At 34.8% G+C, this 25,597-nt stretch overlaps 4 protein-coding genes across 4 annotated transcripts; 2 read left to right on the top strand and 2 right to left on the bottom strand.

Moving 5' to 3' along the window:
* The first annotated feature begins 494 nt into the window (after positions 1-494).
* LOC143179766 (uncharacterized) lies at positions 495-13,771 on the top strand. Its single transcript, XM_076379115.1, has 8 exons — positions 495-1,014; positions 2,031-2,186; positions 3,413-3,864; positions 4,249-4,495; positions 5,395-5,580; positions 5,672-5,921; positions 5,998-6,197; positions 6,326-13,771. The coding sequence occupies exons 1-8, from the start codon at positions 877-879 to the stop codon at positions 6,464-6,466; spliced, it is 1,770 nt and encodes a 589-aa protein (XP_076235230.1). The 5' UTR covers positions 495-876; the 3' UTR covers positions 6,467-13,771.
* Positions 13,772-14,178: 407 nt separating this feature from the next.
* Sc35 (SR family splicing factor SC35) lies at positions 14,179-18,644 on the top strand. Its single transcript, XM_076377572.1, has 5 exons — positions 14,179-14,466; positions 14,666-14,809; positions 15,449-15,646; positions 15,726-15,815; positions 17,629-18,644. Exons 1-4 carry the CDS (start codon positions 14,285-14,287, stop codon positions 15,730-15,732), a joined length of 531 nt encoding a protein of 176 aa, XP_076233687.1. The 5' UTR covers positions 14,179-14,284; the 3' UTR covers positions 15,733-15,815; positions 17,629-18,644.
* On the bottom strand, positions 18,642-22,263 carry Frj (membrane bound O-acyltransferase domain containing farjavit). Its single transcript, XM_076377570.1, has 6 exons — positions 22,033-22,263; positions 20,786-21,057; positions 20,543-20,694; positions 20,261-20,469; positions 19,319-19,643; positions 18,642-19,251 (listed from the first exon to the last, which is right to left on the bottom strand). Exons 1-6 carry the CDS (start codon positions 22,239-22,241, stop codon positions 19,030-19,032), a joined length of 1,389 nt encoding a protein of 462 aa, XP_076233685.1. The 5' UTR covers positions 22,242-22,263; the 3' UTR covers positions 18,642-19,029.
* A 291-nt stretch (positions 22,264-22,554) lies between these two features.
* On the bottom strand, positions 22,555-25,292 carry LOC143178754 (28 kDa heat- and acid-stable phosphoprotein). Its single transcript, XM_076377571.1, has 5 exons — positions 25,131-25,292; positions 24,883-24,980; positions 23,379-23,486; positions 23,182-23,312; positions 22,555-22,973 (listed from the first exon to the last, which is right to left on the bottom strand). The coding sequence occupies exons 1-5, from the start codon at positions 25,138-25,140 to the stop codon at positions 22,757-22,759; spliced, it is 564 nt and encodes a 187-aa protein (XP_076233686.1). The 5' UTR covers positions 25,141-25,292; the 3' UTR covers positions 22,555-22,756.
* Between the last annotated feature and the right edge of the window lie 305 nt (positions 25,293-25,597).

Below are 25,597 nucleotides of genomic sequence, written 5' to 3'. Positions count from 1 at the left end.
TTACGCTCTAAGAATTTCAAATATGCCGCCTTTTACTTTCGTTTGCTTATCATTACCGAAGTTTACCGATCATTACCGAATGGACCTTTAAACTGGCATGAGAGCTTCGCCTTTCTCTAATGTCTCGTTTAAATTCGTCAAGTATAAAACTTGAATTCAGTTAGCTTATTTCAATTAATTTAACTTGAATGAACGCATATTGTGAAATTTTGAATTTATTGTTAAAAATATCAAAAGCGTTTATGTCACGTTGCTCAAAGTTCATACTTGAAGTATTACAAACAAATATTATTTCTTAAACTAATCCACGATATTGTAAATAAAATTATCATTGAAATAACAGTTACACAAAAAAATAGTATTTCAAGCACCATTAATCAAAACGCATATGTCATTGAAATATAAGAAAATAGTATATCAAACGAATAGTTAGTTGTAACATCATTCTAGCAAGAGAAAGTTATTAAATTAAATTGCTTCAAACAACCCGCTCCCTCCCAAACAATTTAAAGGACCAAGATCAACGAAGGACTTCAAACATGCCGCCCCAGGTGCTGCCTCTCGCCATATTTATTCTTCGGCCGAATCGTGATCGGCAGCGCCATCGAACGGCAAGACGATTCGTAAAACGTGACGAAAGGGAGCATGCCCGACTCGTCAGTTGGCCATCTATGTGGAAGCCGTAAACGCATGATTATGTGTACTGTGCCGCTGACAATGAGCCGCGGCGGTGACTGTGATAAGTGATCGCGTACCCTTCCTCGTCGCTAAACGCGTAGTGGCAGTGGAGAAAGATAGTACGTCGGCCAAGAAAAGAGTCTACCTCTTGATGACTCGCGCTTTACGCAAGGCGCAACGTAGCCGGAGCCCACAATTATGTTCGATGTACCGCCCAAGTTCTACGAGCTGTGTCGCCTTTGTTTATCGTCGGACGGTGTTAAATTGTCCATATTCGAGGAGGAGGGCGCCCAGCGGAACTTCGCCGACAAGATATTGACGTGCCTCTCGATCACGGTGAGTCTCGTCGCAGTTTCCACCGGGTCCTCGTGCGGAGGCGACGATAAATCAAGACGCGACCATCTGTGCTCGCATTATCACGATGCGTCTCCCTCTCTCCCGTGCGTGCTCCTATGCCTCTCGCTTCGTCTTCCCTCCTCGCTCTCTCTCGATCCTCGTTCGCCCTCTTTCTCTCACCGACTGTCTCTCAAGGGTGCGCGCGCGCGCGTATAATGTTTATGTGTGCCTTGCGTGTGTACGTGTGCGCGTGCCACGGGAGAAAGTTTGGCAAGAGATGTGTCCGCGAGATAAGCCGACTACTCACGGGAGCATTTAAAATGGCAGTGATAAGCTCTGCTCCTCGCTCGTGCAGATCCCTCGCGGAGAGGGGAGGCAGCTCCTTATTTAGACGGCCTGTTATCAGGTTTCACACGCGGATTCCACGAGTCGCTGTCACATTTCACGTTCGCTCCCTACGTATCTTGCTCTTTTTCCATCCGTGATCCGACGATACACACGGTTCTGGCTTCTTCCTGCGCTGGAGGAAAGCTCCGCTTCCGTCCAACCTACTTTAACAAAAAATCTTGCCTATTCGTCGCTGCGGTTTCTATCGTGAATCTTCGGATCACGGATATCGCGGATCGGCTCCCGTATGTCTACGTGAAATGTAAGAAACTGATTTACATCGAACCTCTTTTTACCCTTTCTTTCTGTAACGTCAGTTGTGTTTTAAAGATCGTTGAAATATCGTCGTTTCTGAACGTAAACAATATCCATGAGAATGTTAGTATCGTATTTCGTTCTGCTTTGGCTTTGCAGTTTTAGGTACAGTTGTAGTTTTAGGTAAATTCTCCTGTGAGGCATGTTTAAGATAATTCCGTTATGTTAAAGTTGTTATAAAAAGATTGTTCCTATTTGTTTTGACAGTATGATAAATTTTGGTGTCCTTTAGATTGTAATTCACTGAATTCTTGAGATGTCAGAAAATATTACTTTAATTGTAAAGTCAATTTTATGGTTACACTTTCATTCAGGTGAAAGATGGGGATTCTTTGCCACCAATAATCTGTCACCGGTGTGTTTACAAGTTGGATGTACTACACAACTTCCGTGAAGTATCACACAAATCTGATGTCATACTCAAACAGTACCTGGATTATGCCAAGCAGTTATCTTCACAAGATGAACAGGTATTTGTTGAATAGTTTTTGTTCATCAGTAAATAAAATGCGTATGGCCATTAGTGATGGTATTAACATGAGTCATTAAGGGATTAAAATCATTCATTGATCAAGAAATTAAAACTAGCTTTGCAAGAAAATAGTGGCAGTAGTCATTCTGTTCCAAGTAATGATGCAACTATGAATGTACAACATGTGATTGTAGATAAGAATGTTGTGTGACACGAGCATATTCCGTGTGTTTGAGTTGTGTCTATAATACATGCAAGGTATTATTTGTTTGCGTTTGTGCTCTGATATATCAATAATTATGTAAGACATTTCAAGGTTTCCATTAATGCGGTCAACTTTAACCTTATCAGTTTGATAGTGAGTGTGTTGTTATAAAAAGAGGCTATGTATAGTCAATTATTTTCTTATGAATTACTCCTGAACAAGTGCAAAGTACAAATGTCAGAATGTAATTTTCAATCAAAAAGCATTGAGGTGAAAATTTTCATAACATTGATTGCTCATCACAAACATATTGATGGTCTACAGTAGGCATATTATATATTTATTACTAAATAATGCTTTATAATTAAATAAATTTGACCTTGTATTTATTATCTTACATATCTAATACAAGCATAATTTAAGATATTTACATAGCTAGTAATATGACCTGGAACCTCTAAAATTATAATAATTTATTAGCAATATTTAGAAGTTGGGCATGCACAATATAAAGAAGGAAATACTATAATAAATAATATATGTTAGAATAATGAACTTTTAAACATTTTTTATATATTTTTATAAAGGAAAAAAAAAGTCCTACATGGATATACAATATTTGTACACAGAAAGTACTGGATTCAGGTTTTTACAATAAACAAAAATATTATTTTCAACAAATTTATAAACTTGCTGGATTTGTACAGCATAAAGAAACAGTCTAGAACTATTTACACAGTATAAAAACATAAGTAAATCTTACAAAAAATGTACATACAATATGTATGTTGTAAACCATGAATATGCTTATCAATACTTCCGTAAAATTGTTTATAGGTATATTTTATAACTAATTGTACACATATTTTTGTATGCAGCGTTGACTCATTAATATTAATTACTGTGTTTATCATACACATTCTAACATCTTTCATTCTTTTTACTTATATTAATTTATACCAATTATAGTTTAGTAAAGGTACATATTAGACAAACAATAGTGATTTGTTCTGTTTCAGACGTCTTTCTCCACTGCCAAAGTAGCAGGCTTAAGCCCTCTACAGTCATTTCTCCAATTGAATAAAACATTGTTCAATGAGGAGCCTAACTCTCCGGCCAGCATTAATCAAAACGTTATACCTCAGACGCAAACGCATCATTTGGAGCTGCGCACCAATGATATGCCTGACCATGATAACATTAAGTGCGAACCAGAAGATGACACATGTTCGAACAGTTCTGATCCAGACAGACTAGAAATAGAGGATCGGGATGACCAGGATACAGAGGGGGAAGAGAATGGTTATGATATGACCATTAACAAGAGAATGAAAGTTGATACTAATTATGAGGAATCAAAATCAAGTACCCCTAATCGCAGTCCAGTGAACAGAATGGACACACCAGAAAGCAATTGTTCAGACACAAATATTGATCAAGAAACAACAAAGCTGTGGCAAGCATTAGCAAAGTGAGTAAGAAAATATATTTATTATGTTTAATAACAAGAAGTTTTACCTCTAATTGCATTGGTAGAAGTTTACATTTACAAATTAATGTGTCAACATTTATTTGAGTGTTATATTTAAGTTCAAATTGTGACCAATTAAAAATATTCAAACAGGTTTTTGTACTTCTAACATATATTTGCATTTGAGATTACAAGGGCACACCCATAACAGGTGTTGGTGCTTCCAAGATAAGATAACTTTGTCCTTATTTGATGTTAGACTAAAACATTACCTATAGAGATACCTATTTGTTATTATTCATATTTATATGTTTGCTTACTGTTTTCTTTAGTGTATTCTGGTGAAATTGGAAAACATATCTTTTATTTTTGCTTTTCATATAGCAACAGGAGTTTAGAGATAACAAGGACAAATGGTGACAAATTGAATAACGGGTTTACTGGCGAGGCAACTAATCTCCTGCGTTCTTTGATCAACAACAGACAAATCGGTATTACTGCTGTTGATTCTAACGGAGTATCACCGCAAATTAGGTTTTACAGGGACACACAAGGGACAACGATCGAACGTACCGTACCAGACTGTTCTGTACTCAACAGTCGTTCGAATGTCTCGAGTATAGACAATAAGGTTTGTAAAATATGACAATATCAATTCTTAAACTTTGTTCCCATGGTGGCATCATTAATGTTGATAAAAGAGCGTAAAATTTCTGTATCTTTCGTTAGGTCTTCCCAAAATCTATTTTATAGTTGTAAAGCATTATTAAAGTCATTATTAAAGTACACAATTATTCCATATATAAACAGCAGTAAAATTTAACTTTTTTCCAAAGTTACAAATTCGAGCAAACTTTCGAGATTTATTGAGAACCGAAAAATCTTAGCTTTCCTTTCTGTTCATACTCTTTTGACCCTGATCTCTGTGCAAATAAAAGTTTTCTATGGGAAGTCCTTGCAGTTTGTTCAATGCAAATACCAGACGAGATCTGCAGGTATAGAAAGAAGGACAGGTCAGGTGACCCTTGGGTGTCAAGGGATCCCTTTGGGACTATTCAGGTCCCATCTGGCTGCAGGTAAGAAACGAAGTAGGCTTTGTAGATAATAGATAACTGAGAAGCTCTTTGTGATAGGCCATAAGCGCTAAGCCCACCATGTCAACCCGCTGTTAACAGATGTTCAGATAAGTTGGGTTTCTATAGATTTTAAAACGTACTTTGTTCCGCGCGAGGAATTCTTCAATTTCTCCTATAATAAGAAACAGGACTGCCAGTATCCTTTGTGCCACTTTCCATTCTACTGGCTTTTTGTCCTGATAACAGGTACCTGTAGGGAATTACTGCAACCTTTCCAAACCCTCGGGACAAAGTATCTGTGTACCAATCAAATTTTCTACCTACAAATGTCCGGTGTTTCTAGTCAACTTTATTCGATCAAAAATCCTTGTTAAAACAAAGATGGATTTTGAAACAATATATACTTGACTACCGTAAAAGCTAATACAGAGTTTGCTTTTTTTATTGTATTCAGGGTACTTCCGTGGACAGTAGTCCGTCTAGCCCCGCTAGTGTAGGCCGAAAAGAGACTAAGGGTCGAAGGAAACAAAGTTATCCTAGTAAAGCTCCGCTAAGTCCAGACATTGTTAATTATCAACATGAATCTACTGAGGAACAGGCACAAGATTTTACAACATGGTCGAATAAAATTAAAGTAAAGGTGCGACTAGTGATTGTGTGAGAATAGTGATTCCAAAACAATTACATCAACTTGTGCAATAGTATATTGTATTTATCTCTCTTTATTATAGGTAGAGGATCAGAAACCACAATTTGATCAGCATACTGGTAACATGACGAAAAAGGTTGACATGTCTTGCACAAATTGCGGCACCATGACCACAACTATTTGGAGAAGAAATATGAAAGGAGAAATGGTGTGTAATGCCTGTGGGCTCTATTACAAACTTCATGGAGTGAATCGTCCAGTTACGATGCGAAGGGATACGATACACACGCGTAGACGTAGACCTAAAGGCGAAAAACCAACAAGGCACAGAAGTAGGAGTTACATTATTTTTTTTTCCACTTTTTAATATATTCGAATGTGTTTATTTTTATCGTAAATATCTTCCAGAAAAAGGGGACCCAAGTTTGACACCTAAGCTAGAACAAATGGATGCCGAAAGTGCGGATATGTTAGCGGCATTACGACGACAAATTCAGCCTCATTTAATGATGGCTGCGTTAACGCCACCACGTATACCTGGTGCCTATCAACCACCTCCTGCCGCTCAACTTAATTATTCCCTTCCCCTGCCCAGTTACATGATGCACGTAAGTATCAAATATTATTAAGTAATTTATAGATACAGAAAAATTTCTACAATATCTATAGATATTATACTAGACAGATCTATAGATACTATAAGACAGTATTATAATATTGTTTTCTTTTCTAACAGCATGTAAAGGCAGAAGGACGAGAACAACAACAATATCATTTACCTACGGAGGCAGAAGAAACAGAAGAAGGAGATGGAGAGAATGTTTCGGATGTACCGTTGAACCTAGTTGCAACGTCGTTATCCGAAGAAACACACTGAAACACATTGGCCAGCTTCAGAACGACATCACTAGGTATACGTAAAACAAAGAATCTCTAGACAGAATAGTCTGTCCGGTGATACACAGGGTGTAGAGGACGAGATTATTCTCCTCTTTCCTGCCACCTATTCTCGTCCAACATTTCCCTCCCTTTTTAAAGCTCTCTTTTTCTCTATTTTCCTCCCTTTCCCTATGGTCTCGAGAATTTGAGGTGGTAGACTATCGGGATATATTTTCCCTCGAGCTACCAAGCCCGTGGTGCAGAGCGCACGAAGGAACGATGATATTAAATACGCAGTATTAATTACGTGGTTATTCGAAATATGTACATATATATACATGAATTACGAAGAATATTTTTATACAAAATTTTCTACGCTTGCAGCTAGAGAGCGATGGGCGATCGTTGTACATACACGCGCAAATTGTTCTTTCGGTGTCTCACGTATTTTTCTCGCGTCGACGAAATGGTGGTCGTTGTCTGTTTTTTCTTAGTGACGTAAGAAAATGAAGTCACCAGTGAAAGTATCTAGAACGGTGCTAGATTTTACTGTTCGAAAAGGCTCAGAAGAATAAAAAAAAAAGGAAGGACTTGTAAAAATGATGATTTGTCACTAAATGATTAGTGAACAAAATTTCACCGTTTTGTTCCACGGGCTTTTAGCTGTCAGTGACGTAACAATCATAATACTCTCGTTGTCTTGCGTAATAATATTAAGCTGAAACCGACCCGGCTGAATTTTACTAGTGAGCGGAAATATGTATTTTTTAATCGGCTTTAGTGAGGAACGGAAGATGTTCCTCGAATTGAAGGAAAAATTATGATGGAACAGAAAACGGTTACACGATGTGACAAATATTTATGAAAATGTCCGATACGTACTTGGTAATTTAAGCTTTACCAAATTACGTCTATGCCAGTATCATCATAATCTAGTAGCCTTTCAGCGATTTATCTCCTCTCTTCCTTTTTTAGCTTTTATTTCGCGCAGTAAGTGCAGATTATTTACTTACAGATATGATCTTAATTTAGATGATGTTAGGAGCTCTTTTTTTTCAGTATGAGCACGAGACTGCCGATGTAAACATATTTAATTATTGTGTTTACGTTTTACGTATTCTCTTCTCTCCATTTCTCCCTACGTTTCGTGGAAGGCTTCTTGACTGTTGACGATGCAGTCATCGATCATTTGTACTTAATAGGCAAAGCAGCGCACCACCATATAAGCTAAGACTCCGAAAGCAATAAAAAACGCGATGGTACATAGGATAGATTGTCGTCAATAATACAATACTCGTTGGCGTGCTCTCTCGACGGCAGTTAACAAACATACAAGAGTTTCAGGAAGTAATATTTAGATAACATTCATTTGTATGCTGGACGTTAAAAGTAACAAATTTTATTGCTCCACAGTTGCTGTAGGTATTTGCAAACTTTTCATAGTCTTCTTTTGATTTTCTTTTTTCATCCCTGTTCGTTTAATTTTATTTAACACTTCTATTTAGAGTAGAGAAACAAAATTATTCATTATTGAACAATACATAGAGTGAAACTGTCATGTGACAGTTAACAGATCGCCCCGTTGTTTCCCTAAGGGCTATCACTGATCTATTTTTCTCCCAGAATGTACAGATCATGCGTTAATGAACAAGTATTAAGCAATCCTAAATAGCACATAATACAATGGCCAGTGCATCTACTCATGTATCGTTATATCTAACATTGTATACCTAAACAACTTTGCCAAAAATAGATTTAGTCTATTGTAACATAGAGTATAGTTAAGGGCATATGATAAAAATTAATCTTTTTATCTTTCTCTGTCACAACATCATGCACAACATTTACATGTTTCTCCTTCGTTTTCCCCTCTTACGAGTCTTCTTGTCAGTGATATCTCTTAATGTTGCTTTGTAGAGTCTTCAAATTTGTTTACAGTAACTCGTGGAGCAACTTAGTGTTAGTCATTATCAAAGGAGCCTTATGAACACACTCGTATAGATATATATATTATATATATATATATGCATATACAAATATAGTATTCTATATTATTACACGAGTATGAAAGATACCATAAACCAGTGCCCTTTCTTTCTCTCGCTAATAGAGCAGCTTTTCTTTTTACTGATGAATTGTACAATATAATAATTTATAATTGTTTTTTTATCATTTCTATTTACTGAAGTTTGCGCTTTAATATATAAAAAATAACATTGCATTTCAAGTATATTGGAATTTATATTTTTTACATAAAAATGGCACTGAGAACGTGGTATCTCGACATTAATAACACGAGTATTGGAGGAAAAGACATAAATGATGATGAGATTTCGTGCTAACGCGATCAGAACGTCAGATTGCTATGATTTTCTCTCATATGTCGAAATGATCCCTCCATTTAGTACATATACAGTATCTTTCCTGGTTCACAAATAAGTTGAGGAGTATCATATCTTTTAAATAAGTCTTCAAGACACATTTTTTATATTAATTTTATATCAATCTGTTTCTTTAAAATTGACTTCTGAAACGGATAAAAATTGATTTTACTTCCTGTATACTGGAATTTTAATCATTGTGCTATTTTTATTGTTGTAAAAGAACGTAATGGTTTTTTAAATTATGACACTCATTTTTCAAAGTTTTTTATTGTAAAACGCCTTAAGAATCTTATTATTTTATCAAGTGTGACACTTATTTAAAATATATGTACCGTTATAGCTATAACGTCTCCTCGATAGAAAGTGAAGTCGAAGATAATCAGTAATTTATCAAAGTATGTAGGGCCAGATCTTTTCATCAGCCCTTGACCGCCAGTTTTAAATTTCGTTGACAGAACATTGTGTAACATACCATTTTAAGTGTACCATACGCGAAAAGAACGAACTTATTTATGAATAACACCGATAGCTGGAAATGAAATGGACAGTTATTTCGTTAGGCATTTTTTCTTCTCAGTTATATTTTGGCTCGCGGTAGTTTGTTAAACAACCAGAAAACATAACTATTATTATTATATTTTTATTATTATTATTAATTATTACCAACATAGGCGCGTAAGTAGAATAGATTTGAGCTCTCTACTAATTCTGAAGTTAGAGGATATTTTTTATAATTATTAGGTTCGAAGGATCGAGTATTGCTAATTATATTATCGAATACCGATGGATTACACGTTAACGGTAATGATCCTTTTTTTTTTTTAAATAAGATTTATTATAGTTGCAAGACCGCCACTCGAACGGTTTGTTTTAACACAAATGATAAAAAAAATGGAAATAAGCTGAGGCTTCTTATAGATTTTTTTTTATGTATCAGTATTCTACGCGTTTGACTTTAGCTTTTAAGAGTTTTAACCAACACTACTTAAAAGGATCCCCAACGGCGAGATTTCTCTTACTTAATTATTAAATTATTTAGTTATCTTCCCCATCCTTTTACCCTCCCCCCAGAACCCCTCACCCCGTCCTTCCCATCCTTGTTTTTGTACGTCTATTTTTACATAAGCGACCCTATCTCTAAACATTATTTAAACTATAATTTATTGTATTCACTGTTTTTTGCACCGACGTTTGCGTAAGACATTTGGCAGCGACTGGCTTAATTTATTGTTTCTACATTGTACTTTATATGAATCTCACTCTCTTCTTTTTTCTCTCCTTTTCATTTTTTTTCTTCTCTCGTGAAAAAAATTAATTTACGCAGGATCAGACATCGGCGCGTATGGTCATTTCCTCCTTTCTTTCTTTTTTTTTGTTTTTTTTTTTTTTTTTGTTTTATCACGAGACACTCAATCTTAGTGCGGCACGAGATGCGGACGGTCAATGCTTTAGGTGCCTTCACCTGGAGATTTCGTTGAATAGAAAAATGTTCAATACAATAATGCTTCGTGTTAATCGATTCGCGTGAACAGTTTTATTGAAACGTTCACGATTGCTGTTCGATCCAAATGTCTACTTTTAGCCCATCGATTCGCCTCTTATTCACCTTCCAAAGCGTGCCTCCCACTACCACATTAACATTTAACTCTCATTTTACGACGTATGTACATAGGCAGTCGATTCTCGAGTACAAAATTAATTGCCGCAAGCTCGTCGATAACAGGAAGACGAAACGAAGGGTTGAAAGTGGATTAGATCGGCTCGAGGTGCTTCGCCACCACGAAGTTCGTAAGAAAATAATATTCTAGAGCCTGTTTATAAAAGTAGTCGTGGCTACGAAGCATCTCGTACGATACTGTCCGAAGGGTGTCCATTTAGCGAACGAATGTATACGAAAGCCTCAAGGACAAGAATCTAAAGAAAAAGAAAAGAAAAGAGAACAACGCATAATTGTAACACGACAGAGAGAAGGGGTTTTTGCGAAACGATCGAAAAGGAGGAGGGTCATCGTCGACACCCTGCTCGTGAATAAACTCGCAGCACTGTTCCGTCCGTCTGCTTGACCGTGGACGTTCTCCGATTCCATCGGGTCCATTCGGTGGAGATCCTAAGTCACAATCGTATCGTAACTTAATTACGCGCTTAAGTCATACGAGAAACAATAATATATAAAAGAGGTAGAAGCGTTACAGGCTACACGTGCAACCGGAAAAGCGCTAAGACCCCTTCCCCAGTTCTACACTGAGTATTAAATCTGTACTAATCGACTGAGTATTATTTTTATATCGAGCGTAATATTTAATAATGGATAAATTAAAGGCGGAACGACGGTTATCGTATGCGACGTCGATATGAATTTATTGTGAAGCAGCGGTGATGACGCGTTCCTTCCCCTCTTCGTATGGCATTAACAGAAAGGGGAGAAGGAACTCGCCGCGACTGATGATTGCGAGTGCCCTGGTGATCACATATTTTGTATACAACAAGTAGGAGTTTGAGGGAGTTTGAGCGAAAGAAAAAGGCAGAAAAAGGCAGAGAAAAGCGGGGGAAAAAAAAAGAATGAAGAGGAAGAAACGAGATGCGACAAAAGGAGAGATAGTAATTATCGTAAATAAATGGATTGTAACGCGAGAGTTATCTCGTGGGGTGTTTCGCGAAGAGCTTTGATCGGCCGGAAACTAACTTAACACAATATACATATGAGGAAAAGAAGACGCGTCGTAGCAATAGCGGAGAGAAAATTACTTTTGTATCCACGATCTGCGATAAGTTAGTTCGGGCTAAAGGCCAGCAGCTGTTGAGATTATTCAAGGTTGTGTGTATCATTATAAGTATTTTGAATTGTTGAATAGTAAATAGTGTGTAAGCGGTGGCTTGAACGGGGCGACGTCCCCCGCCCATGGACAACCAAGAGACGTCGCGTCGTCCAAGTTCGGTCTCAAGTATTCAGAAATATCAAACTTCTTCATCCCGTCATGACGATAAACGTTTGCCCCGTACGATCGACCTGCTGACTTACTTTGTCTCTGTTTTTTTTACCGAGTGTCTCGACATTCGTGGTATAAGGTGCGAAAAAGTAACTGCCACAGCTTTCATGGAGATTTGTTAAAAAGCCATATTGAAATATTAGATTGAATTGTGAAACGAGAGATCGAATTCTTTTTTGTTTACATATTCCACTCGACAAAAGAATAAAAAGTTTGCAGGAAATTGTATTTTGGAGACAGTTTTCTTGCAAAAGATTGTTGAAATCTTAGCCAATATGTGACTTCATGTTGCAAGAAGAGAGAAGGAGTAATACCCCTCCCTCTAAAAGAAATGTTTCATTCTTTTTAAACTTTTCATTCATTTCTCGAATAGATTGTGTAGAAATCAAAGAAAAAATAGATCTTGAATTTCAGAACATGGTATGGACTATTTTAGCAAATTTCCAGCGACTCTTATACAAGTGAAAATCGTAAGCAATACTTTTTTACACTCTATATGAGGAAGAAGGAATTTCTTATTGAAATATAAGTCTACAACGTAGAATGAAACTTTCCTGTAAGCAATAAACAAATTTTCATTTGAAGTATCTTATGTCAAGTACGTACGTGCTCCAATGAACAATGAATTTTTTACAAGAATATAATCTTGTATGGAAAAATTCTATTCCACATTTTTTACTTGTTTTGAATAAGGACTTATCTTCTTTTTTATACATTTTACCACGAATTTCGGGACACCCTGTATACACGTATATATATTATAAATAAATTATATATATATTTTACTATGGTATTATAACAAGTCTCATGTGCAGAATTGATAGAACAGTTTAATTTATAAATAACTAAAGCACATTTTTACTGAAAATGAATTCTTGTAACAGTTATATTTGATTAGCTTTGCGGGTCTAACAAGAAATCGTCAAATTTCGTTTTTAATCACATTTTTCTCTCTCTGTCCTCTACGTCTCTGTTTTTATAGTCTCTTATTTTGAACCGTATTCAAGTTTTTATTAATTTATGGCGCCAGAAAGAATCTCTACAAACATTTGTGCAGTGGTTAAATAAACTGCAATCAGTTGGCAACTGAAAAAAGTAAGAGGAAAGAGAGAGAGAGAGAAAGAGAAATTTGTGATCACTCGACGTCTCTTATTCTCATTTGCGCCTACCGCCTACCTAAGTCAAAAAGTATTCAGCGCGAACTGTGTTTGTTGTTGGCGCGTTTGCCTTTCTTGATATTCGGATCGATATCGATGCGTGAGAAATAAATCGTTTTTTTCTTTCTCGCAAAAAGATGATCGACACAGGCGATCGGCGGGCAAAGGACCAAAATGTACAACAATTACATTTGCCCTTTCTACGGTTGACACCGATTCGTTTTTCTTTTTTTTTTATATATAACATGTAATAAAAATGATCGAAGCTGTAAACATGTATCTGAGAGTCCGAGGAGTTTTAAACGATGTTGACAGAGTATTTTTTTCGGGGGGCATCTTATGTAAGGGCATTGTTGTGATACCACAGATGCAGCTTCATTGAAACTTAAATAAAAAAGAAAAAATAATGCGTTAACGATTCGTTGTGCGATCAATGTTTACTACCATTAACGATGCGTCGAATATTGTATATATTTAATTTTATATATAAAATCAATTCGGATATGAAAGCCCGAAAAAATTCGATTTCTTCATTTATCAGGTTATCCACCGTAGTATTTTATTATTATTAGTAGTAGTAATAATAGCAATAATAGTAGTAATAGTATTATAATCGGATGTTTTTTCCTCTTTGTTCCATGGAAAAATGAGCATAGTGTAATTCGTTATTGCCATAAGTCTCCTACAACTTCAAATTTCAATTTAACCGGAAGTGGATAACATGAGTCAATTCACGCCCCATATGAAACAAAAATAGAATCAAAAATACATTCTATTTTCCGCAGAACCAAGTTATTTACAATAAAAAAAAAACAAGAAGCTCTATATTCACGTAATATTTAATATTTTAAGTAGACTTAAAAGACGAAACATTGTTTATGCATTTATATACAGCTCTGACAGATAAATGCCGAATTCGTTGAAATTTCCAGTATTTAATTTGAACTGAAATCGTGCAAAAAATTAAACATCGATTTTTCACCTCAATAGGTGCAACATTTAAAGAGTATTTAAATAATATAAAGGTATGTAAATAATATAATTTGCTTCACGAAACGGAGCTGAGTTTGGCAAGAGAAGAAATTTGAGTCGCGTAGTCCCAAGCAGTCCGAACAGTCTGAAGCTTGATTTACGTCATTTCCTATTACGCTGCGCGTTGAACTCACTCTTCCGTTACTCGCCATTTTGTCTTTGACGTACGTGGACGTGTGCTACTTCCTCGAGGACTGATTTTTCCGGCTCGAGTGTTGGTTTCATCTCCTCGCAGGAGTACGAAAAATACGGAAAAATGAGTTACGGCAGGCCGCCACCTCGCATCGATGGAATGGTGTCCTTGAAAGTGGACAATCTCACCTACAGAACGACGCCGGAAGATCTAAGACGCGTGTTCGAAAGATGTGGCGAAGTCGGCGACATTTATATACCCAGAGATCGTTTTACTCGAGAAAGTCGTGGATTTGCATTCGTCAGGTAAGCAGAAAGTAACTTTCATGCGAGATCTAACAGATTCGAAAATATAAGAGCAGCATTATCACTCCGTTTTACTATCTGTGTATGTATGTGTTGCGCATACCGACGCAAGCAATTTTCTTTGTCCTCTCTGTTATGCTATATTATAAATTATCAATGATCAAATAAATTCCATTTATGTATTTACTTAAATTTGTAGATTTTACGATAAACGAGATGCTGAAGATGCGTTAGATGCAATGGATGGAAGACTGTTAGACGGTAGGGAGCTGAGAGTTCAGATGGCACGATATGGACGACCGACTTCGCCACATCGAAGTCGTGGCAGCCGTCGTCGTGGGCGGTAATTATTGAAGGATTTTTTATTATATTTTATAGAATTTTATATGTATTGGTTACTTTGGCGATACATCCAAATGGGACCGATGGCCGATCGGAATATAACTTGGATTATATAGGGACACGAAATATGAAATTTCAGCTTCCACAATTTATGCGTTTTATAGATGCAAGTCCTCATATATTACAGATCGTTGATTTTACTAAATGCTGCATTCTGTATTTCTTGCGCTATATTTCAAATCTAATCCTGATCTATAAATCAATGAATAAATACATACGCATGCACAGTGATACAATTTGGATTGTTTTCCATTTTCGTAAGTATCTCTTCCGTTAAACAAAAGAAAAACCGATCACACAGATCACAGGTTTCTTAGTAACAGAATAAAGACTGCTAAAAATTCAAAACTTGCACAATCATTCGAAAAGAAAGAACAGATTTTGTTAAGAAAAAAGATAACTGAAATTTGAAGGAAATTAATCTGAACACATGATTCGCTGAAGTTGAGATTTCACATTTCAGGTTCAGCATTTATCCCTATGAAACTTACCCAGTTTCATCTGGATCGGTCACTGATGTCACTTGGAAAAATGTTCTGATCTTATAGAACTGTAAATTGTTTCGTTACTTCTCTTGTAGATCACGTAGTAGAAGCAGGGACAGAAGACGCTCGCGCTCCAGGTCTCGTAGCAGATCTAGGAGCCGAGATAGGGATCGTAGGAGGTCTTACAGTCGAAGCCGTAGCCGCTCCCGTTCTGACAGTAAGAGTTCGCGTGGGAAGTCCCGTTCTCGCAGCAAGTCTCCAGACAGACAAAAAGATAGCCGTTCCAAGTCAAGGTAAGTCTGCTGCATCCTAATTACAAATAATCTGCGGTATATAATTCTACTTTTGTCAATATTTTCTCTTTTTACGTAGGGACTGAAGTAATTGAACCACATGCGACTACGACTGTGAACAGATGCACGTGACACGAGTGCAGAATAATCATTTCTTGAGAATGAAAAGGTATTCTATTACCCTCTATACCTAGAGCAACACTGTCGCACGTTCACATTTCTTCTATCACTTACATATTAATTATGATGACGCACTTGTTTGGGTTGAAACAAAACCCAAATTAATTTTAATGTAATGCATCTAGACTGTGAGTTTAACGGACTCGCGAAGATTTTTTCGAAGATTCAAGTTTTCATGATTGTTCTTTATCCCTTTGAGTGACATTGTCACGAGCAGTGTTTGTTTTGATCAGAGAATAGTAAAGTTTTTTTTTTGTACAAATAACGAAACTATCCTCATAAATGAAACAGCTTGTCCTGATCATTAAATACAAGTCGTGTCCTCTATAAAGTGTTAAAATGTGCAGTAGCACTATGTAACTGATACTCTTTCTGCTCTTAAAGAACAATACAGATTTTGAAAATAAAGCAGGGAATACTCGAGTTTGCACTCTATGAATAAATAAGAAATTGTTGTTTGATCGTACAACATTTTTATTTTATGTTAAAATATAGTGTGCACAACTTCTAGTACTTGTTGGTATAAGTGAATTATGAATAACAGAAGCCTGTCCTTTTCTTCCAATTTCTTGAATTCTGTTCAACTATTTTAAGCCATATGGCGTATGTAACAATAGGAAAGCATCTATTTAGCTGAAAATGTTCATTATGAGATTGCTTTTTATCATTACGATATTATTTAAACCAATGAAGATGAATTTAGATTTAGATATTCGTGGAAAATACGTCAGGGTGTTGATGTGTAATGGTATTCAGCAGGTAATGTAAAGCGTATGTGGTGGACAGAGTCCGGCTTCTGTACAAATTTTAATCGAAATTTCTAAATCTCAATAGTTCCCTTAAATTTTCTAGTATTTACGACTAAATCTCGATCAGTCTTAATTAGTTCAAAATAGAGAAAGAGAGAAGTTGTGATACGTACGAATTGTAGAAATAAGTTCTGCGTTTCTGTAATAGCATACAGGTTTATTTATGTAAGTTTGCCATTTATAATAAAGTGTATTAAAATGCAGAAGACGGAACTATTCGCATAGTTTTAGACAATGAATTAAATGCTAAGTGTATAGCTGTAGATAATGCAGCCAGAAAATTGATAAATCGTGTGTATTAATTTTGAAATTCTTGTCTAAAACTTATTCTGCACAATTGTCTATTCAAATCATGATTCAGTATAGCGTGAAATACGTAAATATAAATTTGCTCTCTTTTAACGTTCGCAAACTTATCTGTATCTCATTCGAAGATATTTACGTTCTTAATATTTATAATCCAAAGTTTTTTAACATATATGTAGTGTAATGATTAATTTCGAATATTTCACATAATGAAAATAAAAAGATTGTAAAGTTCGCAAATAATGTGAACAAACGATCGTGAGTGATTCTGTATGATAAAAGTTTGAATCGAGACCCGGTGGTAGATTGAATTTATTTCAATTTAGAAGCATTCGGTATCTCAGTTATAGACATACCGTAACTCAAAACTACCAACTTCATTAAATTCTACAAAATTGTATGTAATGTAATATTTTCAGCAACTGATCACTAGTACAATTAAGCATTACATTGTATTTAAACAAGTTCAAGTAATTAGTATAGTTTAATATTGACATATTTCCATTCATGTAAACTTTCTTTTACTCATGTAAAATTTTCATGTAAGATCAAAATAGGATTAATATCTTCCAACAAAAAAAAAAAAAAAAAAAAAAAAAGAAAGAAAGAAAAAGATATCAATATCCTCACACACGGATGTGACATGTTTATTCGTTATAACTAAGTTGTAATTTTATGGTGCCACAGGCGGTGGAAAGGCGGTGGCGTGGCGAGTGTAGCCGATGATGGGGTAGCTGAGAGTAAGCAGTAAGCCGAGAGTAGCAGGGCTGTAAGCAGTTTGCAGTAGCGAGCGGTTGGTGGTCTGGTGAAAGCAGGTTCGCGAGTCGATCAGGGCGAGAAAAAGAGAGAAAGTGTGTGAGCGAAAGCTGTCTCTCTGGGGGGTCGGCGTGCCGAAAATCGCAGAGGGTACGGTCGAGCGCAGAGAAATGAGCAGAGAGCACAACCAATGTCATCGCGGTTGCTGGTCTCGGCCACCGTCCGGTTTGCAGGTAGCATCGTGAGAGAGCATCACCAGACCTCGCGAGCAACGACTCACATTTCAACTGTTACGTCTGCCAGTTACGTCGCGTGTTTCTTGACGAGAAAGAGATCAGTTCCAGCAGTGTGGGTTCGTTAGACAAGCACGTATTTTGTTTCCAGCCGTGTAGGTTCAATTCGTAAGTTGCACGAATTTAAAGTCGATCTTTTTAACGGATACTCTTTTGATATAATTATCATTTCAATTTAATATCTGTTTCAATTTTTTTTTTTTCTTGAATTTGCCTCTAGGATGCAGTAATGGTTGATAAGTCTAAAGAAATTATTTCTATTTTCAAAGTTTTATTTAACTTTTTGTTTGTTTGTTTGTTTTAATAACTTCGAGATAAATAATTTTTTCATATTAACTATTTGAAATTTCCGCGAAAAATTTTCCACCGTGTATCGTTCCCGGATAGAGTTTGTTAAGATCTAATTCCTATTATCATCGCTTGAAACACTTGCCGCCACATTGGAATCATTTGGGAAGACTTGTGGGTGGGAATTGGGGAACCTTTCGCTTTTCCTGTGTTTCTTTTTCAGGTATCATCGAACATCAGTAGAGTAAGTATTCTTTTTAGAAATAAAATGGTGATGGAATATATAAGAGATGGTTAATTTCTTTTTTTATAAAGGAAAGGAATGAATCATTGTAGACACTTGGGGGATATGATCAATAAAGATTATCTTCAATAAATAAAATTTTTATTATTTCTTACTTACAAATGGAAGAGTGAAAATCCCCTAAATCATGTGAGAGCAATTTTCTTTTCATTTCATTTCTTAGGTAACCTCTATGAAAGTGATTGAAACAGATTATTTTTTTTTATTATATTGACTAGTCCATAATGTAAAGTACGTTATACTTTTTTCTTTACAACTACTTTAATTGTATTATTGACATAAGGTCTATTCGTGCTATTGCAACTTGTAAAAATTTGATATTTTAGAAAAAACTACTTAAAACTACTTCAGAAGACTGATTCGTTTTTTTGAAAATGCGTTAATTGCTTTGAATGATGAAACTCGTAATTTGCATACAATTTTAGATAATTTGCATAAATATTCAGACTACTTATCCTTATCTTTAATTTCTGTGCGTTCTTTTGAAGCATGAGGTTGTACACAACGAGCAATTGCATACAGTGCAAATGCTATAATGTGTCCAGAGCAATATACGAGCTTATAATAAGTCACTATATCATGAAAATCTAATAATAAAAATGGCATTCCTAAATATGCCATTGAGGTAGATCTTTCATACCACAGAAGCAGCCATAATGCTTTCTTAATCTGAAAAGAGAAAATTTAATTATAATTATCAAATGATTTCAATTGAAGATAAAACATCATTACTTACAAGGCTATCTTCTTTCATCTGATTGTAAACTTTCAAAAATATATCCTCGCTCATCAAGAACAGAGGAATCTGGCAAATGCAAAAGAAGTAACCAGGGGCCCAACCATGCCAAATAGCTGATAATGCCAAGGTCGCAATAGTTCGCAAACTTTTGTACGGAAATCTTTTATAAATGTAAACACCCATCCAATATTGAATACAACCATTCCATGCTTTCATAGCTGCTCTTGTTGAAATTGATGTTTCTAGCTTCCAAATATTCATATTATGTATAGTAGTGTAATTGAATTCTTCTTCCTTTAATTTTTCTGGTTCAGCAGAAGTTCTATAAAACATAATCACATAAATGTTTCACGTTTAGAAATGATAAGTAGAATGCGAATATTTTTGTGGATACATATTTTTTATATAACATGACTTGCACATTTTGCACAAATTACGAATGAACAGATATACTATCCTTATCAGTATGAGAAAACTTTAACTACCTTTTAATAATTACTGAAAATGAAAAATTTAGTATTTTTGGAGAGAAAATTAAAGAGAAATTAAAATATCGTACAAAAAAAATCCTAATTACGATTCGCTATAAAAAATTACAAAAGTTTTGAATGATACATTTACAAAAGTGTTAGAGAGACAGAGTACACACCCTATATAGTTTTAGCATATTTGCATATGCCTTATATATTGAAGTATATTTGACCTAGATAAATTCGTAGTTATAAGACAAAACGACAGAAATCGATAAGCCTATTTCCGAGGTATGCTTGAAGTTTTGAATTTGTATTCTGACCTTACATTTTACCATATTTACTTTTTGAAAGAAATAAATTCCTTTACTTTGATATGCTTATCTCTAAAATATGATTTATGTCGCTTTGTCTTCTAGCCACAAAAATATCTTCAGTCTCGTGATATGAAAAAAAAAGATGTTCTCACAAAGCCTCAGTAGTTTTGTAATCCTTTGGTCCTAGTCCTTGTATGGGATTACATCTTGCAGGGTATACTCCAAGTCCGGCCATTTGGCAAGCACATTCAGCAAGAGTCATACCAACATACATTCGTAGTTTGAAAACAACGAATGCAGGGTACATGTAAATGTGTCTGTAAAGAAAAGACCGTTGTGCATATTCCTCTGTCAGGATGTACTGAAATATAGAAACATATACTTGAAAATTAACGACTTTATCCATATTTGCCACTAAAAAGGGTTGATATTACTTTCAGGGGGTACAAATGACTCATAACGAGAAATAAGACGATGTAGCATGCAGTTTGTTTAAGTTTGTAGATTGTAAGTGGTGTGGGATCTACATATTTAGAGAATGGTTTATGCAAGTGATCCCAGTACGTTCTGTAACGATAATATGGACCTGTAAATGAAAATATATTACAAATAGTATCTAGTTTGATACAGTAATATAATGATCAGAGAAATTACTCATGATTGTTCTATTAGCTTACCAGTCAATAATCCCATATAACTAAAGGCATAATGAAATACATCCACAATTCCAACATTTCTTATAGCTTCGGTATTCACTCCTTCTGGATCATTGGGTGGTGAACTTGAAGCTGCATTTACTTCAAAAGCTAATCCGGACAATTTCAAGGTCAATATCATGATAATGAGGTTTGTGTAAGCTGGCGATTGTGATAAACCAAGATATTCTTCAATCCGCAATATAACAAGCAGATAGAAGAATGAGAAGAAAAAACTAGCCAGGTGACATTTTCTGTAAATTAAATATAATTTAAATATGGCATTAATGATTAAATATTTCTTTGGAAAATCAGTCAAGAAATGGATTTATGTATAAAATGTATTCCTCAAAAGACATTCCAGGGATATTTTTTTAAAATGTTTTTGTTCATCTATTACATAATTAAATGCATCATTTTTTTAAGTTGTATATTGAAAGTGAATTTTACTTTTTCATAAATACTTTTTAGAAACAAATACAAAAAATTTATGTACATTCATTTATATGTTTTTATTGTAAACATTTCTGTTTTAGCATAGAAAATCTTGATTATTATCAGTCTACAGATTTTAATAGTCAATATGTAGTTCATATTTTAATCAGTTTGTTAAGAAAAGACTAGCAAATGGATTTGTCTACTATAATCTTTATGCATTTATGAAAAATTCAAGTGTACAAAGAAATGCAAAGTACACAATATACAATATAAAAGACATCAAAAGTATAATACATTATATTTGGAGACTAAAACAAATTTTTTGTTAATTTCTACTGTAATATTTATTTCTAGTAGTACTTATAGAAATTTGAATTTTCATAAACATCTGCAGTCTATTAATAATATTTCAAATCTTTAAATTGGGACACTAGAGTACTTTCTTGTATATTGGTATTTGACGTTTGAAAGTGATACCGTCGGTAATTTGATAGTTGAAAGACTAATTTTTCGTAAAACGATCTTTAACTGGCGTTGCATAATTCTTGTTTAAATTAATAACGCCTTTTATGCCCTAGGCGAGATTAATGTTAGATATAAAACATGTATCGTTCAATATATTGCACTTTTAATGATCAATCGCTGCAGAGATTCTATGTATGAATCGAACATTATCTTAAGTAATGCGATGCAGCACTCCAATGATAAGATAAAAGTTGCATTAATGAAAATGTTACAGACGTCTGCATGTTTGGACTGATAAAAAATGATGACTTATCATTTTGTCATACCTTGGCGAGAGCTTGGTTATGATAATCGCGTTGATCAGAGTCATAACAAAAGGATGAACCATATGCCTCCCAGAGACGAGTACAGTTATAATTAAGCCGATAATTGTACATGCCCATTGTTTTACGTATGGGTCGTCGATTTTTCGATAAGAAAACCCGATAATCACACATAAGAATAGTATTATAACGTAAACAACATCCGTCCACATCTTGTCGGTTTGAATGCAGAAGCTCTACTGTGTCTGCTATCCCATTTGCTTTCATTCGCGATGCAGCAAAGCTATAGCTAATATAAAACCTTTGAACTCGACCGATTAACGCTCATTGTCTCGAGTGAATTGATTAAATCATATTAATGTTAATCACATAGTTCGTGTCAAATAATTTCATATATTCGTTAAAATTTCAATTCAACTAGTGGAAATAATTTTTTATAGGATTTTTTTTCTGATGAAATTATAAATGATAGAAACGTGTTTTCTACGGCTGACGAAGCAGGAAATGAATAGTTAAGTATAAGGATTGAATAAACAGTCGATTTAATTACTATAATAATTGTATTTATACAAACAAGGACATTCTCATCAAACGCACGATTGTAAATGCGTGGATTTAGTCAAATAGTATTGATATCAAAGAAGGGTTTGAACTGTTCAGAATTTTAATATAATTATAATATAATAGTATCAATGACATAATTGTAATTGACTTAAGTTCAAACATTCTAGCATTTTTTATTGAGTGCTTTCCGTGTAAGTTCCACTTTCCTTAACTCAGAAAGTGCCTTCTCTTGTTTCTCAGCTTCTCGTTTTTTTGCTGCTGCTTCCCGTTGTTGTTTAATTATGGCTAATCGTGCTAGATCTGCGCGAGCTTCTTCAGTTTTACCTGCTGCGTGTAGCTTTTGGTAATTCGCGTAAGCTCTTTGCTTTTCTAGTTGTTCTCTGAAAAATAAGTTAATTCGTAATGAATTAGAATTCAAAATATGTAAATTTATTCAAGTTTAGAATTCTGTGGTTGTAAGGCAAAACAAGGTAAGATACAGATGATTTTTTGTAGATTTTCATTAAAATATAAACTTAATTTCTTTGGATATATAACATACGTCGTTTTACCATAGAACCATAGACTTATTCAAATTAGTAATTTTACCGTTCTTTTCTAGACAATTCTGGTTTGGCAGATTCCAATGACTGGTTCAATTGTGATAATTTCTTTGACTTCTTTTGTACTCTATTTGGATTTTCGACTTCAATTAAGTTTTCTACACCTTTCGCCTTTCCCTGTAAATTTTTGAGGATAAAGTTTGATGCTAATCAAGTATCAGGACTTCACATCTATTACAATACCTCTGTTTCAGATTCAGAGTCTGACTCGCTTTCACTATCTGTTCCTGATGTACCCTCCGCTTTAGGTTCATCTTCCTCTTCACTGGAACTTTCAATACCTTTATTTTTCTGCAAAAGAACAATTTCATTAGGATTTGTAAGTATAAAATATTCAATCTATGTAAATACAAGGTGGGTCACCTGATGTCAATATCTTGATTCATGTCAATGTCATTATTCATAGTGGAAAATGTTTTTAATAAAAGTTCTGATAAAAGTTACCACAAATTCCTCAGTTGGTTAAAATCATTTTTCTTGGCTATCTTACAAATCAACTACTGTAACCTTGATGTATTATTTAATTGTATATTAATAATTGACAAATTTATTAATTGTGGAATAGTATCTCCCAGTGTTATTTATAGTACTAGTAATAGTTTTTAGTTTTCCTAGAAACATTGAATATTTTCATGTATTTAAAGAAAATAGTAGTATATCTGTCATAATTAAGTTTATTTTTAACTATGCGCTAAAATATAATTTCTATTTCTATTTGCATATCGGCTTTGGAGCAAGTATTCTAATATATATGATCAAAAATAGCAAATATGCCTAAATATTTATGGGTTTGGCAAAATTATTATGGGTCTGAAAATTTTTAAATGGAGTGCAGTGTACATAATAAAAATTGAAATATAATAAGCGCACTACTAACTTGATTTAGCATATAAAGTTACATAACTCCCTGATCATTGTGATTCAACTACTACTTAGAAGAAGGTTGATTTATTTTAATATTAAAGTATTTGTAAATAATTCTGTGAAACTTGCAAGTACAATGAATAGACCATTATATTTTATGAGTAGCACTTAAACCATGTGAAATTGGGTGCTGGATTTGTTTCAGAATAATAAGTATGCATTGAACTTGATTCCATCGCTATTAGTAAGAAATGGATGGGTTTCTTATATAGAAAATAAAATATCTTCTAAATTAATTATTTTGCAACATAAATGAGTTAATACTTTTGCATACGGAATATCAAGCTCTATTGACTAATGCAGTAAGAAACCTATGATATCATTAAAAACAAAATAAACTTGACCTTCACGTGTCCTTTAGACATCTACTTACAAAAAAATTAAGATAAATTTTTCGCCATGGATAATAACACTGACGTAAATCAAGATGATAATATCAGGCGACCCACTCTGTATATTACTATTTACCAGTATCTAAATAACAGTATTTATGCAACACTTTCAAAGGAGCAAGCACAGAAGGAAAGGGCACACAAAATGTATCATCTTATGCTCTACCCATTGCTTTTGTTTCTCAAGAATTTCTGAAAGTTTACTCTTTGTCTTGAGAATGAGACTTGCACCAATGTGGAATATCATGCTCCAAGGTAATTGGGGCATGCGGCGCACGCAATCATGTTCAATCGTGAAAGGACAATTCGACCTTACGTACTTAACAATAATATCTATGCCGTTGTGCTATCGTTAACCTAAAAATACTGACTCTCCACTGGAGTTTTTTTTCCTCCTGGCGTCGCTGCTCCTCCAACTCCTCGGGGTTGGTGAAGTGACGATTCCTCCCTTTGTGACTGACGCATTTACCTAAAGAAAAATCATCTTTAATCCGAGCTCCAAATCTCGAGGTCAAAATGTGCAAATACTACGTGTTTTTTTCAGTCAGTGAAACATGGTGGGGACAAGTGAACAACAATTTTATCTGTTTTAGCAAAAATTATAATTTTATGCGCTTACCGCGCGGCATTTTTTCGGCGAGGGAGCTTGTGGCAACCTAAAGAATTGTTCTACAGAAATTTGCCGTGAGAAAGGTCCCTTTCTCGCCACCAAACAGTAATTTCGTTCGATGTCAGATCAACACTGCGCTGATGCTGATTTCGACGTCAACCACGAGCTCTAGCGGCACAAGACTATTTCATAGAATTATTCGCCAATGTGGTTAGTAGTCTTGCATCATTTTAAGATAATGTTTCGTGGATAAAGCATGATCGATTCTGACACGATTTTGTTGAAAATTGCGAACAGTATGTTTTTTTTAAGAGCTCTGATGAATAGGTACATAGCTTTTATTCACAATGTTTAAAACTGCCATATTTTTCCGCGATGTGTTGACATAGGTGCTAGTATTAATATTAACGAGTGAATAAATATTAATATGTTTGAGAGTACTTGATTTTCATTAAAATCTTTAGCAAGCAATTCTC

This window comes from Calliopsis andreniformis, chromosome 5 (assembly GCF_051401765.1).
Source record: "Calliopsis andreniformis isolate RMS-2024a chromosome 5, iyCalAndr_principal, whole genome shotgun sequence".
Taxonomy (NCBI): Eukaryota; Metazoa; Arthropoda; class Insecta; order Hymenoptera; family Andrenidae; genus Calliopsis; species Calliopsis andreniformis.
Note: the sequence above shows the minus strand (reverse complement) of the source record. Positions and strands in the feature narration are given on the sequence as shown.

Excerpts from the sequence above, each read along its gene's own strand:
- LOC143178754 (XM_076377571.1), bottom strand. Across the intron at positions 23,313-23,378 it reads ACTCTGAATCTGAAACAGAG|GGAAAGGCGAAAGGTGTAGA; the intron begins GTATTGTAATAG and ends AAAAATTTACAG. Across the intron at positions 22,974-23,181 it reads GAATTGTCTAGAAAAGAACG|AGAACAACTAGAAAAGCAAA; the intron begins GTAAAATTACTA and ends CTTATTTTTCAG.
- LOC143179766 (XM_076379115.1), top strand. The coding sequence starts at position 877 with ATGTTCGATGTACCGCCCAAGTTCTACGAGCTGTGTCGCCTTTGTTTA. Across the intron at positions 3,865-4,248 it reads CTGTGGCAAGCATTAGCAAA|CAACAGGAGTTTAGAGATAA; the intron begins GTGAGTAAGAAA and ends CTTTTCATATAG. Across the intron at positions 5,581-5,671 it reads CGAATAAAATTAAAGTAAAG|GTAGAGGATCAGAAACCACA; the intron begins GTGCGACTAGTG and ends TCTTTATTATAG.
- Frj (XM_076377570.1), bottom strand. The coding sequence starts at position 22,241 with ATGTGGACGGATGTTGTTTACGTTATAATACTATTCTTATGTGTGATT. Across the intron at positions 21,058-22,032 it reads ATAACCAAGCTCTCGCCAAG|AAAATGTCACCTGGCTAGTT; the intron begins GTATGACAAAAT and ends TTTAATTTACAG. Across the intron at positions 19,252-19,318 it reads AGATGAAAGAAGATAGCCTT|ATTAAGAAAGCATTATGGCT; the intron begins GTAAGTAATGAT and ends TTCTCTTTTCAG.
- Sc35 (XM_076377572.1), top strand. The coding sequence starts at position 14,285 with ATGAGTTACGGCAGGCCGCCACCTCGCATCGATGGAATGGTGTCCTTG. Across the intron at positions 14,467-14,665 it reads CGTGGATTTGCATTCGTCAG|ATTTTACGATAAACGAGATG; the intron begins GTAAGCAGAAAG and ends TTAAATTTGTAG. Across the intron at positions 14,810-15,448 it reads GGCAGCCGTCGTCGTGGGCG|ATCACGTAGTAGAAGCAGGG; the intron begins GTAATTATTGAA and ends CTTCTCTTGTAG.